General features: G+C 44.9%; 1 protein-coding gene across 1 annotated transcript in view; it reads left to right on the top strand.

Moving 5' to 3' along the window:
• Positions 1-536: 536 nt before the first annotated feature.
• Positions 537-12,276, top strand: part of GLIS1 (GLIS family zinc finger 1) — a 207,363-nt gene continuing 195,623 nt past the window's right edge. Inside the window, exons 1-2 of the mRNA XM_054384350.1 lie at positions 537-682; positions 897-1,303. Of these exons, the coding sequence (XP_054240325.1) occupies positions 952-1,303 (352 nt within the window). The 5' untranslated portion in view covers positions 537-682; positions 897-951. The remainder of the gene's footprint in view (positions 683-896; positions 1,304-12,276) is intronic.

Raw genomic sequence — 12,276 nt, 5'->3', positions numbered from 1 at the left:
CCGCGGGCGGACCCCGCTCCCTGCAGCGCCGCTGTCAAAGCCCCGAGGGGCGGCCTCGGCGGCACAGCCCTCCCCCTGCCCGCCCCGACTGGCCCGAGCGAAGGGCTGGCCCCGCCGCCGCGCCAGGGTAATGGCCCGGGCCGCCTTCACTCTGGCAGCCGGCCCTGCGGCGGGGGAGCGGGGCTAAGCCCATGAGCCCGGCGCGGTGGTGGCGGCAGGACGGGGCGCGGGGGCGGCGGGAGCCGGCGGGCAGCGCGTTCCCCCGGGCGGCACCTCCCAGGTAGGAGCGCGGAAGCGCGGCTGTCACTGCCGCTGCCCGCGCCCGGCGGGCTCTCTCTCACGCACGGGGCTGGTGACCCCGGGGCCGCGGCGAGCCCGGCGTGAATGCCTGGCGTTGGCAAACACGCCCTGCGGCGTTGCGTGGGCCGCCGCCGCCGCCGCGTCCGCCGTTGCCTGGGTGGCCGCTGTTTGGATGCCTCAGCTGAAAGGCACCATCTTCGACGCAGCCACGGCCGTGTGCTGGGCTGCGCTCCCGGCCCGCCTCGCCTTCCCGGGAGCGGTTAGGAAAAGCCCGGCAGCGTTGCCTAGAGAGGGAGGAAAGCCGACTCGCGGCGCCAGCCTCCCCGTCCCTCACAGGCGAGGTCTAAGCGCCGCCGCTTCCTCCCCTGCGGGCGGTGCGCGCGGGAGAGCGAGTGGGGCTGCGGGCGCCTTACGCTCCCCGCCGCCGGCTGCGGGCTCCGGCCGGGTTCCCGCCGCGAGGGCGGCCGTTAGAGGCCGTTGGCAGCGCGCGGCGGGGCTGAGGCAGCCGGCGCGGGGCTGAAGCAAGCGGCGGGGCTGAGGCGGTGAGGTTGAGGCGAGCGGCGGGACTGAGGCGGTCGTTTGGGCTGACACCCCCGTGTACCGCCCGGTGCAGGAGAGCGGCGAGGGCCCCGGCAGCAGCCCGGCTCGGACATGCACTGTGAGCTTACCGAGGGTCAGAAAGCCGTCGCCGGTCCGGCGAGCTTCGAGGTGACCGATAAATGCCAGGGAGCGTCTCTGAAGGAACTGCCGCGGGTGACTCGTCCCGGCGCTGGTAAAGCTCTCTTGACTCCTCAGATGTCCTTTAAAGTAACTGTCAGCAACGGCAGTGACCACGCCGAGCCCCAGCAGAGCCCCCCTGAAATGTCAGCGCCTCTGCTAGATTTCATCCCCAAAAGACCCAGCATCTTCGAGAGGATCCCAATTCTGCCGAGGGCGCAGGAGCTGCGATGCTCTAGAGGCTCCAAAGATTATTTCCAGCAGCAGAAGCATCAAAGCCTGAAGGGTGAGTTTAAAAATGCATGAACTGAGTGCACCCCACCAAAAAAATTCACCAACCAAACAAAAATAGGCATCAAGGTTGTTTTGGTGTTTTTCTGTCCCTCTTCTTTTTGGTGCTGCAAGCTTTAAAACCTCTTTTTTTTCTCCTGTGCACTTCGGAGTCACTGGATAAACCAAGCTGTTTTTTTGCCATTTCTTTGGTGTTCAGGGTGTTTTCTTACTTACTTAACTGCAAGCTTTAAAACCTTTTTTCTTTTTTTTTTCCTATACACTTTGAGGTCACTGGATAAACCAGGCTATTTTTTGCCCTTTCTCGATGTTCTTTAAGAAATCCTGAGAGACTGCTGCTGGCTGGGGTTTGGTTGCTGCTCAGAGGTGGTTGTTTTGAGGATGGTGCTGAACACTGGGTTAGTCCGTCCCGTGCCTGAGCCTGCGTGTGGGGTGTTTGTGACTGTGCTTGACTGACAAGAAGTGCCTAGTTCTTATTCATCAGTTTCACCACGGTTGCTTGGATTTGTAGTTTGCGTTGCAAGGAGGTGTTAAAAATGTTGGATTCGGGCAGCGAATCCTCTGATTTGGGGCTTCTGGTGCCTGAAAGGTGGTGTGCCCTAAGGTCAAATTCTGCTAGTTAACAAATGCCCGGTTTTCATTTATCCATTGTTAAAGGAGTGGCACTGAAGTTAGGTTCGGAATTGCCCATTAAAATTGGTTGCTCTTTTGAGCTAGAACTTAAGTGAGCTGGAATTTGTTGATCAAAATTCAGTTTTAAAATAATCCGTCTAAGGTATCATAGGATAGATTCAGAGGGAACTCAAAAATTCTTTTACACTCAAAGCCACTTCCAGATACATGCAACTAAGGTTATTAGAATTAAAGCAGCGTTTTCTGTAACATTAAAAAGCTTTTTCTTTTCTTAGTTCTTTCCCATTCTCTATTTTAGAGATGTTATTGATGTAAGACAGTTGCCAGTAGGATTTTTTTCAGTGCATCCCTTTCTGCCTATTCTCCTGAAAAATGAAAGTAGGCTGTGTGCCCTTGGACTAGGAACACATTCTTTTGTGAGCTTGTTACCTAGGGTGATGGCACCTTCCAGTGCCATGAAGTTACGTTAATGAACACCTCGATCTGTGCGAGGTCTGTCCTGCAAACTGGGATGTATTTGTTCATCACCAGCGAATACAGACAGGGTGGAGTAACAGGTTATAAATTACTTTTTTATTTTTCTTTTTGTTAATGATGCAATTCTCTCTTCTTGTTAATGTTTGGCAAGAATGAAGTGAAGGTTTGTTATGCAGAACTGGGTTTGGAGGGAGGAGAAGGAGGATTCACAAAGTAGGAAGGGACAGCTACAAGCTCTAGTGCTGCTGTGCTGCTGCGACTGCTGCCTGTAGAAGGGACTAAGTTCAAGTCCCTTGTGGTCCTATGAGTGAGGTTGGTGCCACTTGACTAGGTTTAAAATCCTACTAGTGTACTGCCCTTGTTGCCGTATCCAAGCAGACTTTTGAAGCACCTTGCTATCCCCCCCTCCCCCCTTTTTCCTGTTGAGCTACTTAATCCTCCTTTCATGCATGTTCCTCTCATGGCTACTGGAGAGGGCAGGGCTGTAGGGAGGGATTAGAAGAAAAGCGCAGTTTCCATTCACTTTGGACTTCTGGAGTAGACATAGGTGGGCATGGGAGGAGGCTGCTAATTCATCTTTCCTGACTGATTGATTTCCCCTTTTCACCACTGAGTCAAAAAATGGTGTTTGAAGTTTTGTTGCTGTTTTTTGTTTTATGGGGTGTTACCTTGTGGTTGCTTCAGCGTATGGGTGACTTGAGTCATGGGAGTAAGTAGGAGGTATCCATGGGCAGGATAGGGTTCATTTCCTGATCATGCTAATTTGGTGGGTCATGTTGGATTTTTCCAAAGACAGCAGCCCTGGCATTTTTTGGGATGTTTTGTTTTGGTTTTGCCTTTTTTTTTTTTTTTTTTTTTTTTTTTACCTTTTTCCTCTGCAGATATTTTCAGGAGAAGTCAGGGAAAGTAAAATTTCACTCTGGAGTCTGATTTAAAATTTGTGGGCTGTGCTTGCTCCTTCTGACCTATATGGAGTTAGCAAGTGCCTTAATGTCCACCTGGGGACTTTGGAGTTCTTGCACCGAATCCTGCAAGCTGCCAGGCACTGCTCAGCTCCCTGTGCATCCCAGTCAGTCCTACAGATACAACAGAGGCACTCGGTTGCTCGCTGTGATCTAACTGTAATTCATAGCGCTGTGTATCTAAAGTGAGCCATGCTGCAGGCAGGAGAGCTGACAGTCTTGCAAGGAGTGGTGTAAACTGTCTCCCAACAACTCTGCTTCTTTCAGGAAGATAAAGAAGCAGGCATGGCTGTGTATGGATGTGCTATAACAAGGTATAGCTAAGGAGTGGGAATGAGGGGAGATACTCAGGTTTACCCAGTGAAAGGTTTGGGGCAGGAAGCTGATGACAGCTTGATTTCAGATCGCTGTGCTGCACAGCTCCTCTCTCCAGGCCCAGAGCACCATGTACCCACTAATTCCCTCTGCAATCTGTCTTAGATTACAGAATGTGCCTCCTGGTTTTGGTTTATCCACAGTTGAAAGCTGCAGGTAGGGAGGGTAAAAGACTCTCTTCAACAAGAGCAAAATCGATTTTTATAGTTGCCTGTAAGAAGTATTATTTTTTTTCTCTAAACGTGCCTTTACTTTTATTTCTTTCAAAAAGAGAATGAATCAAAATGATACACTACCCTAGTAATAAAAAGGGCAGCTTTGAAGTAATCACAATGGGGGAAAAAGCATCCTGCTGTTGTAATGTCTCTGTGATGTTTCACAGTGTTTAAGTTATGATCCTGCAAAATGCTTCCGTGCCTGAGCAAGGCTTTTCACATGAACAGCCAAATAAAAACTTGAGGGGTGGTGGTGAGGATTGCTTCTGGGAACTGGATCTTTTTGGGTCTAAACTTTGCAGGATGGAGCTGTTATTTGTTTACCTAAAATATCAGCATTTTGGAATTGTGCTTCATGTTTAGTTCTGTTTGGGAGGTGTTTAAAATAAACACCCAGGTTTCACCCAGCCTCCCCCTTCTGATGTGATTGGCTGTAATACACACCACGCTTTTCTTGAGCATGGATTTCCTTGTGTGTCACAAGGCAGAGTGTTTGCACCCAGACAGTGCTTCTTGGAGGTATTTGCTTTCTGCTCAGCATAGAGTCACTGTACCAGAAGGTATGAAGTTTATTTAACCACATTTTCCTGGTATTCTGTGGGTTTGGTTCTGTTCTGTTGGTTTCTGTGTTACAGTATTACCATTTTCAAAGGAAGACAGGGCAAAAATAATGGTTGGAAAGAAAATTCTGGGAAAGCAAGCTTTCGTTGTGACAAAAGAGTAATCTATAAAGATGTCAGATCTCTCAGTTTCTAAATGCCACTGGTTATGTTGTTCCCAGGAAACACTTCTCCTTTTCATTCTTTTCCAGTTTCGTTTGGTGTACCTAGTTCATGACTCAGGAGAAATGACGAGATTTATCCTGCTAGCTGTGCCACTGGGAAACCATCCAAATTGCCCAGACCTTTGCAGTAACCACTTCAGATATTAACTTACAGTGGGGCAAAACAATAAGCTGTTCGGGTTGCAGTAGCTGGGTGTTTCCTTGTTGAGAATAGTTTTTTATTCCAACAGGGAGAGAGTGGTTTAGGTGGATTTTTGTTGGTTTCGTTGGGTGGGTTTTAAGCTGTAGCTGCTTCCCGCAAATATACAGGCAAGGTATTTTAATGTTTCCATTTTCTTCTGCTGCTGAGGAGGGCTAAATGTTGCCATTTCACCCCCCTCTGACTACTCCCTTGGTTGTCAGGACAGTCCTTGCACAAGGAACAGCTTGCACGGTTGGGATCTTAAGCAAAAGCATATGTTTTGGTTATGTGACTTATTAGGTGCATTGACTGCTCTTTGGGCCTGATTCTGCCGTTTTCTTTCATACCCCTTGTCTGTGTTCACCTGAATTATCCCACTGGAAGCAAATGGGACTGCCTAGAGATGATAAATATTACATGAGCTGATAAGGAGCCAGGGAATGGGCTTGCCGGTATGATGATCTCTAAAGTCTCGATTTTTATAGAGTAATAAATTTTTCTGCTTTTCACTGTAGTTCTCTTGCTTGCTGCATTTGAACTCTCCACTACAAAAAGAAATGTTAAAGTTTATTTGAACAGAACATGCAGTTACAGAACTGGTTGTTGATTTTGTTTTTTGTTTGGTTGATTGGATTTTTTGTTTGTTTCTTTTGTTTGTTTCTAATTTTCTTTTTATTTTTTGTAAGAGGAGAAAAGAGAAGAAACTACGAGTTGGAGAATGTGTGCATAAAGTCATTTGGGATAGATTCTGAGTGTTCCCTCCTCCCTTAAAGTGATTTAAATACCTACTTGTCATGAATAAGAAAATAGCTTTCAGTTACTTGCTGCTGAAGGAACTTCTAATGATCTCTGTTGCAAAATCAGAATCACTGAATTGAAGATGACCCTGCCATGGATTTATTTTAAAAGAGTATCTAATAATTAAATTCTATGTTATTTAGGGATTAGGAGTAAAGTATATTTAGTGAATACAAACCAGATTTAATGATTGACCTCTCATATAAAGACGGTCAGTACTTGTACAGTAAAAACACAAAACCCTTTTTCTGCTTCAGGAAAAAAAATGCAGCTATTGGAAAAGCCACAGAGAATAAATATTGTATCTGTCTTATTTTGGGGTAGAATTGTATGGAATAATTGGCAGTGTCAGAGTGCAGGAAGTATCTCTGGAAGAGAGTTTGTAGCTGCTTGATTTTAGTTGAAGGAACAGAAATAAAAAAGAAGAAATTAGATCTGGCTTTAAAATGTGACATGAACACATGGACAGAAAAGATTATTATAGAGCTCTGCTGAACGGATGAGGAGAAAAATCTCTTTTCCTTTCTTCTTTTATAAGAAGAAAAAGTTTCAAATCTAAATCTTTCAAGTGTTGAGATGTATGCATTGTGTGTTCCTGGCAGAACAAATCAACTACAATCATCAACTATAAATACTTTGGATTTAGAGTAGTCTAAGTTATGTAATCAAGTATATCTAAATGGTTATTTGTATGTCAGAGATCAACAACTTGTATACACACAAGTTGTTAAAGGGTACCATGAGGATTTTTAGTAGATTTGAAGCTATATTTTGGAAGTGCTTCAGGATTCTTATTTAGTAAAACTGCTGAATGTGAAGTGAGTATCTTCTGGGAGATGGTCCTTTGTGGCAACAAAGGGCGGTGGGTAGTTTTTCACTTTCAGTAAGCAATGATGCTTAGGTTTTTGAAAAGGAGGGACGTTTTCCTGTATACAATATCAGTAAGAGTCTTGCCACTAACTTGAGCTGGGTCGGTATTTCAGTCCCAGTATTACAGAGGTTCTTTAGCCTGTGGAGAGGGAAAGGCTTGTAGAACAAGTAACAAGCTGGTATTAAATCCATCTGTAAGCTAGGAAGTAGTATAGCCTATGGACTATGATGAGACATTTATAGGACAGTGAATATAATTTCCATGCTCAGAGCTGTGACAGGAACGTGACCTTCTGCTGTTGTCGAACTGCTGAAGATGTCGATGGCAGCGGAACCGGAGAGGGACTAGCGATATAAACGGCTCCATTTTGCACTCCAGGTTTTTATCATTATATGTCAACAGGCTTGAACCAGGCATGCAATCTAGTAATCCGTTTCACAGTGCATGAAACTGCTTTTAATAGACTGTTGTTTTTGTTTGCTTTGTTTTCCTCAGCCACCAACCGTTGTTTCCCAGCACTCTACTGGAACTCAAAGAACAGAGGCTTCCAAAGCAAGGGCAGCACTCACTAACTGTGGTACAGTGCAATCTTGCCCTCCAAACGTGCAAACAATAGCAAAATTATGCGTTCCTGAATGTGGCCCAGCTGTTATCTTCTCCTGAGAGCAGGGAACGTTGCAGTGACACAGACAGAACGACCAGTTAAAACCACTCAGGCCGTTTTATTGCCTTCAAATGGGGCATGCAGCAAAAGCAAGGGCTGGTTCTTCCATTCAGATCAGTATCAGCTCAGGCTGCTGCAGTGCTACCTTTCTGCACTGCCTTTGAAGAATAGAGGCAAAGAATTCCCCTTTTTCCGTCCCCTCCTATTACGTTTCTGGCACCCAGTATGTGAAATGTCAGCTGGAACCTGGAACTTTTGGTTCTCAGAATTTGCACTTCACCAGTAACCTAGAACAAGGACTTTTGTCTTTCCTTCTTTCTTTCTTTTTTATTACAGTCATTAGTTTGGACATATTAAATGATTGTTAATGATTAAGATTATTTGTAGAAAGGGAACTACTTGAAAAACAAATGAGACATTGCCAGAGCTGCTGAAGGAGATAGATCCAAATTGTGGGGTGCAGGTAATTTTAAGAGTTTGAGCAGTTAGGAATGATAAGGCTGATCTCAGCCAAATTATCACAAAGTGTCCCTTCCCTTCCCTTCCCTTCCCTTCCCTTCCCTTCCCTTCCCTTCCCTTCCCTTCCCTTCCCTTCCCTTCCCTTCCCTTCCCTTCCCTTCCCTTCCCTTCCCTTCCCTTCCCTTCCCTTCCCTTCCCTTCCCTTCCCTTCCCTTCCCTTCCCTTCCCTTCCCTTCCCTTCCCTTCCCTTCCCTTCCCTTCCCTTCCCTTCCCTTCCCTTCCCTTCCCTTCCCTTCCCTTCCCTTCCCTTCCCTTCCCTTCCCTTCCCTTCCCTTCCCTTCCTTTTGTTTTAACTCTAATAATGATATCTGACTTCTCTATCATTCTGTTTGAATGTCTATGTGGTTATTTTGCCTAGTGGATTGCTAAGAAGCTCTGTAATTGAATCCACTCAATCAAATTTATTCTAAGGGTTAAATGAATGCCAAACATCTTAAAGTGCATTTAATTCTGGCATTTAAGTGATAACAGGGCTTTGTGAGAGTCATAGAGTTGTGGGTTGTTTTAGAATGAGGGGAAAGCAAACACATTCTTAGGTGGTTTTTTTGCATGTTTAGCCAGAGGGAGAAATGACACTGAGGCGACATCATCAAATCCTGTAAAACTAACTTTTGAATACAGATCTCCATTGTTGTTTTAAGTGCTTAAGGGGTTGCTGGTTTGGTTTATTTTGGAACTTGCTGAACTATATGAAGTGTGTCTCCACGGGCTTGGTATTTTAATACCTAGTAGAAGGTTGTATAACAGCAGATGATGTATTTTGCCTGCGCCTTCCAAAGCTGTAAATAAATTACACGTGCTGGCTTGGGAGAGGGTAGTTGAGGTATAAATCAAAGGCTAATCTAAGAGGGAAAAAACTCAATTAAATGATACCTTGTAACAGGTTAGGGGGTTTTGTTATCAATAATGAAGAGACATAAGAAGAGATAAAGAGTCTAGGATTATCTGAAGGGAGTGCTGTGATTCAGTGCTTTTTCACAAGTTACTGTGCTTAAGTCACTTAAAAGCTGTAATTCCCTAGGCAAAGAAAGATAATTTTAAATGTGTTGTAAAAATGAGATTTGATAGCTTCCACTCTCTAATCCTATTGAAGTCTTGCTTGCAATAAAAGGAAAACAGAGATATATGTGCCACTTTTGGAGCATAAGCTTTTTTTTTTTAGCTTAAAGAACGCTAAAATTGCTTCAAACAAGGGGCACAAGAGTTTATTAATGCAAATGTTTTGCTACATGCTGCATGCTTAATGCAATCCCCATTCCTTTATAATAAGTTTAAATATTAATTCTTTGGAATGCTAGATGCCTAAAGCTAGTTAGAAATGCTGTGCAGTTTCAGATATCTAGGAGTGGGCTTGTGAAACAGGATATTTAACTGGGAGAGATGAGTAGCACATTTCAGAGTTATTAGGGCAGAACAACAATGCAAGAGGATGACTTTAAAAGAAAAAGAAGTTACAAAATTGTTTTCTGTGCGTGAGGCTTAGATACCTTGGAGTTATTTATTGAAATACAAGAGTAGATTTCCTATGTATGGAGGGTCTAGACTGCATTTTTTATTATTATGTTGTTTAAATTCTTTTGAGCTGCCTGCCCCTCTCAAAAGCAGCTGGCTTTGATTTAACCTGGATCCTTCACGGAAAGCAACTGATCAGTCACTCACAATGACTGTGTGCTGTGCTCTTTGCTGGGACATCTCCCTGGTGTCTGCCACCAGGGAGAGAAGATCAAATAATACAGGAAGGGTACTTGAGGAAAGCAGCGTTTTGCATTCAGAAGGACACATTTCACCCCAAAACGGCTCTTGCTTATTATTCCTTACATAAGTCCTGCCTACTTGCCAGCCACCATCTGTGCTGGACAGAAAAGAGAGAGTTAAAGTGAGAACAGATAAAGGAGGAAATTTCTGTTTTATTTCCCAGTATTTTCTGGGAAAATCCCAGAAAGGAATTTACCATGAGGTTTCATAACTCCTGTTTTTTCCTGCTGCTCCCACTGAAATTGCACAAGTTACAGCATTGACTTCAGCAGGAGGCCAGTACTGAATGGTTTTTAAATTCTGATCCACTCTCTTTTGAGGCACAGAAGAGAAGATCCAAGTGTTAAAGCTCTCTCCCAGAGAGCAAAGTGTGAACAGAAGCAGCCCTGCAGCTCAGATGCCAAGTTCAGCACAGAACTTTCACCTTGAATTTTTCTTCCTGCTCAGGACCTTGCATGGGTCTAAAGCTGGTGTGATCTGCCATTGTACAGGAAAGAAGCAAGAATGGTGAAGAAAAAGTAATACAAGTATTGTGCCAGCAGCTGGCATGGCCGAGTATGTAAATGTTTGAGGTGATATGAGTTAAGGGAAGAGAAGGCTCTGAAGAGACCTTACTGTGGCCTTCCAGTATCTGAAGGGGGTTACAAGAAAGCTGGTGAGGGACTTTTTAGGGTGTCAGGTAGTGATAGGGTTGGGGGGAATGGAGCAAAACTAGAAATGGGTAGGTTCAGACTGGATGGTAGGAAGAAGTTCTTCACCAGGAGAGCGGTGAGACACTGGAAGAGATTGCACAGGGAGGTGGTGGAGGCCCTATCCCTGGAGGTTTTTAAGGTCAGGCTGGATGTGGCTCTGAGCAACCTGATCTATTGTGAGGTGTCTCTGCCCATGGCAAGAGGCTTGGAACTAGATGATCCTTGAGATCCCTTCCAACTCTGACAGTTCTATAAATCTGTGATTCTATGATTTTGGGGTAATATTCATGGTGTTTTTCCCGCAAGAGTGTAACAGAGGAAGACAAAGCTAGTTTGGGAGCCAGAAATGGTGAGGCTGTTTCAGTACACCATCAGGGTGCTCAGGGACAGGGTTTGTTAGTTCAGGTGCAGTGGTCAGGTGATGTGGCTGTGCTGTCTGGGATCTGATCTGCTGGTGGGGCAGGATGCTGCAGTGCAACACGTGACTGTATCAGCCAGGCGTGGCACTTGGCTTGAGTATGGCTGCAGCCCCTCTACACAGCATGTGCATGGACCATGGTTCTGTCTTTGCTACGTGAGGGACGTGGTGCCTGCCCTTGCTGGTGAGTCTTGAGTGTGAGTGGTGAGAAGTGCAAAATGCATTTTTATTATCTTTGGGAGAGGAAGGGGTTTAATGGAACATTTCAGTAGGGCTTCTTACTGCTTGGCATCTTGTTTATGCCGCCAGTTGCACAATGGTTGCTGAGGAACAGATTTTCTTGTTCATTTTAGTGCTTGCCATGCTGAGGTGAGTGAAGGAAGGCTACATTATAGGGGAGCTGTGTTGGAAATGGTCAACAAGAATGTACCTGTTGGGAAGAAAGTCTTCTCCCCTGGTTTGCAGGAGAAGGCAATTTCAGGGCTTCCCTTGCCTTCCAGCAGGTGGAAGAGTCTCTTATAGCTGTTGGTCTCAAGGCAGAAGTCACCCCATGGACTGTTTGTCCCTTGGGCTTGAGGTGCAGGTAGTTCCTCCAAGGTTCCTGAGACGTTTGTCACTCTGTCAGAACAGATTTTATGTGCAACTGGGACTGACTTCCAGGACTTGTGAGGAAGAAAACCAACACTAAATTCTTCCTTTCTGGATATCTGATTGTTGTAATGTCCAGTTGCCTTGAAGTCATCAGAGCTGGTTTATGTTCAGCTGAAACTGAGCTGGCCTGATTCCATGAACTCTGGTTCTGGTGCCATTTTGAAAACAAGAGTTGGATACAAAGGAGGCAGACACGAGCCCTGGAGGCCTAATGCATAGAAGTTTGTCCTCTAAGTGTGGACTCAGTTCACTTGGCAGAGGAAAAAGATGTCTCACATTTTTAATCTGAACAGTTCTGCTTCTTATTTTCCCTCTTGCCAACTCACCACAAATTGGCTCATATTCTTTTTCTTGGAGTTCTTGAGCTATTTGATAAGATTTGCTGACTTGTCATATTTTAGTGGGGATAAGCTGCAGACCATGCATGTGAATGGTTCTCTTGTGGAAATGAAGATCCCCATGCACTGCAGCATCTCTGATTTGAATGGGTAACAGGAAATTTAAGGGCATCTTTACTCCTGGAGCCCATTTGTTTTTTCCCTGCCTTTGAGTCTCAGTAACTTATTCTTTCTACTCTCTTTGTCTTCTGGCTTGGGTCCTTTACTTTGTGTAACTTTGCTGTTGGGTTATTTTTAAATATATGTAAAGGGTTGTAACTCATTTGAATTGTGGGCTAAATATGTGGAAGTGTGACAAGTGGTGTGAATAGCTTCTGGTCTGTTGAATGTGTAAATACTCAAAACCTGCCAGGGTGATTTGGCCAGCTTTTGTTGGACACTTTATTCATATGAGATCTCCTTTCTTTTACTGCATCCTGTCAGAAGCTGTTAGGCAGAGAATACTGGCATGAATTCTTGGACTGCTTTATTAATATTCACTTTTATGCTTATTTGCTTATAAGTTTGCCACTTCCATAAATACTTTTACAAGTGCTTATGTCTTGCAAGATTAGTCATAGAAAGCCAATACAAAG

The sequence above is a fragment of the Indicator indicator genome, chromosome 10 (genome assembly GCF_027791375.1).
Source record: "Indicator indicator isolate 239-I01 chromosome 10, UM_Iind_1.1, whole genome shotgun sequence".
NCBI classification, from domain to species: Eukaryota; Metazoa; Chordata; class Aves; order Piciformes; family Indicatoridae; genus Indicator; species Indicator indicator.
The sequence above is the reverse complement of the archived record's forward strand: the minus strand, read 5'-3'. Positions and strand labels throughout refer to the sequence as shown.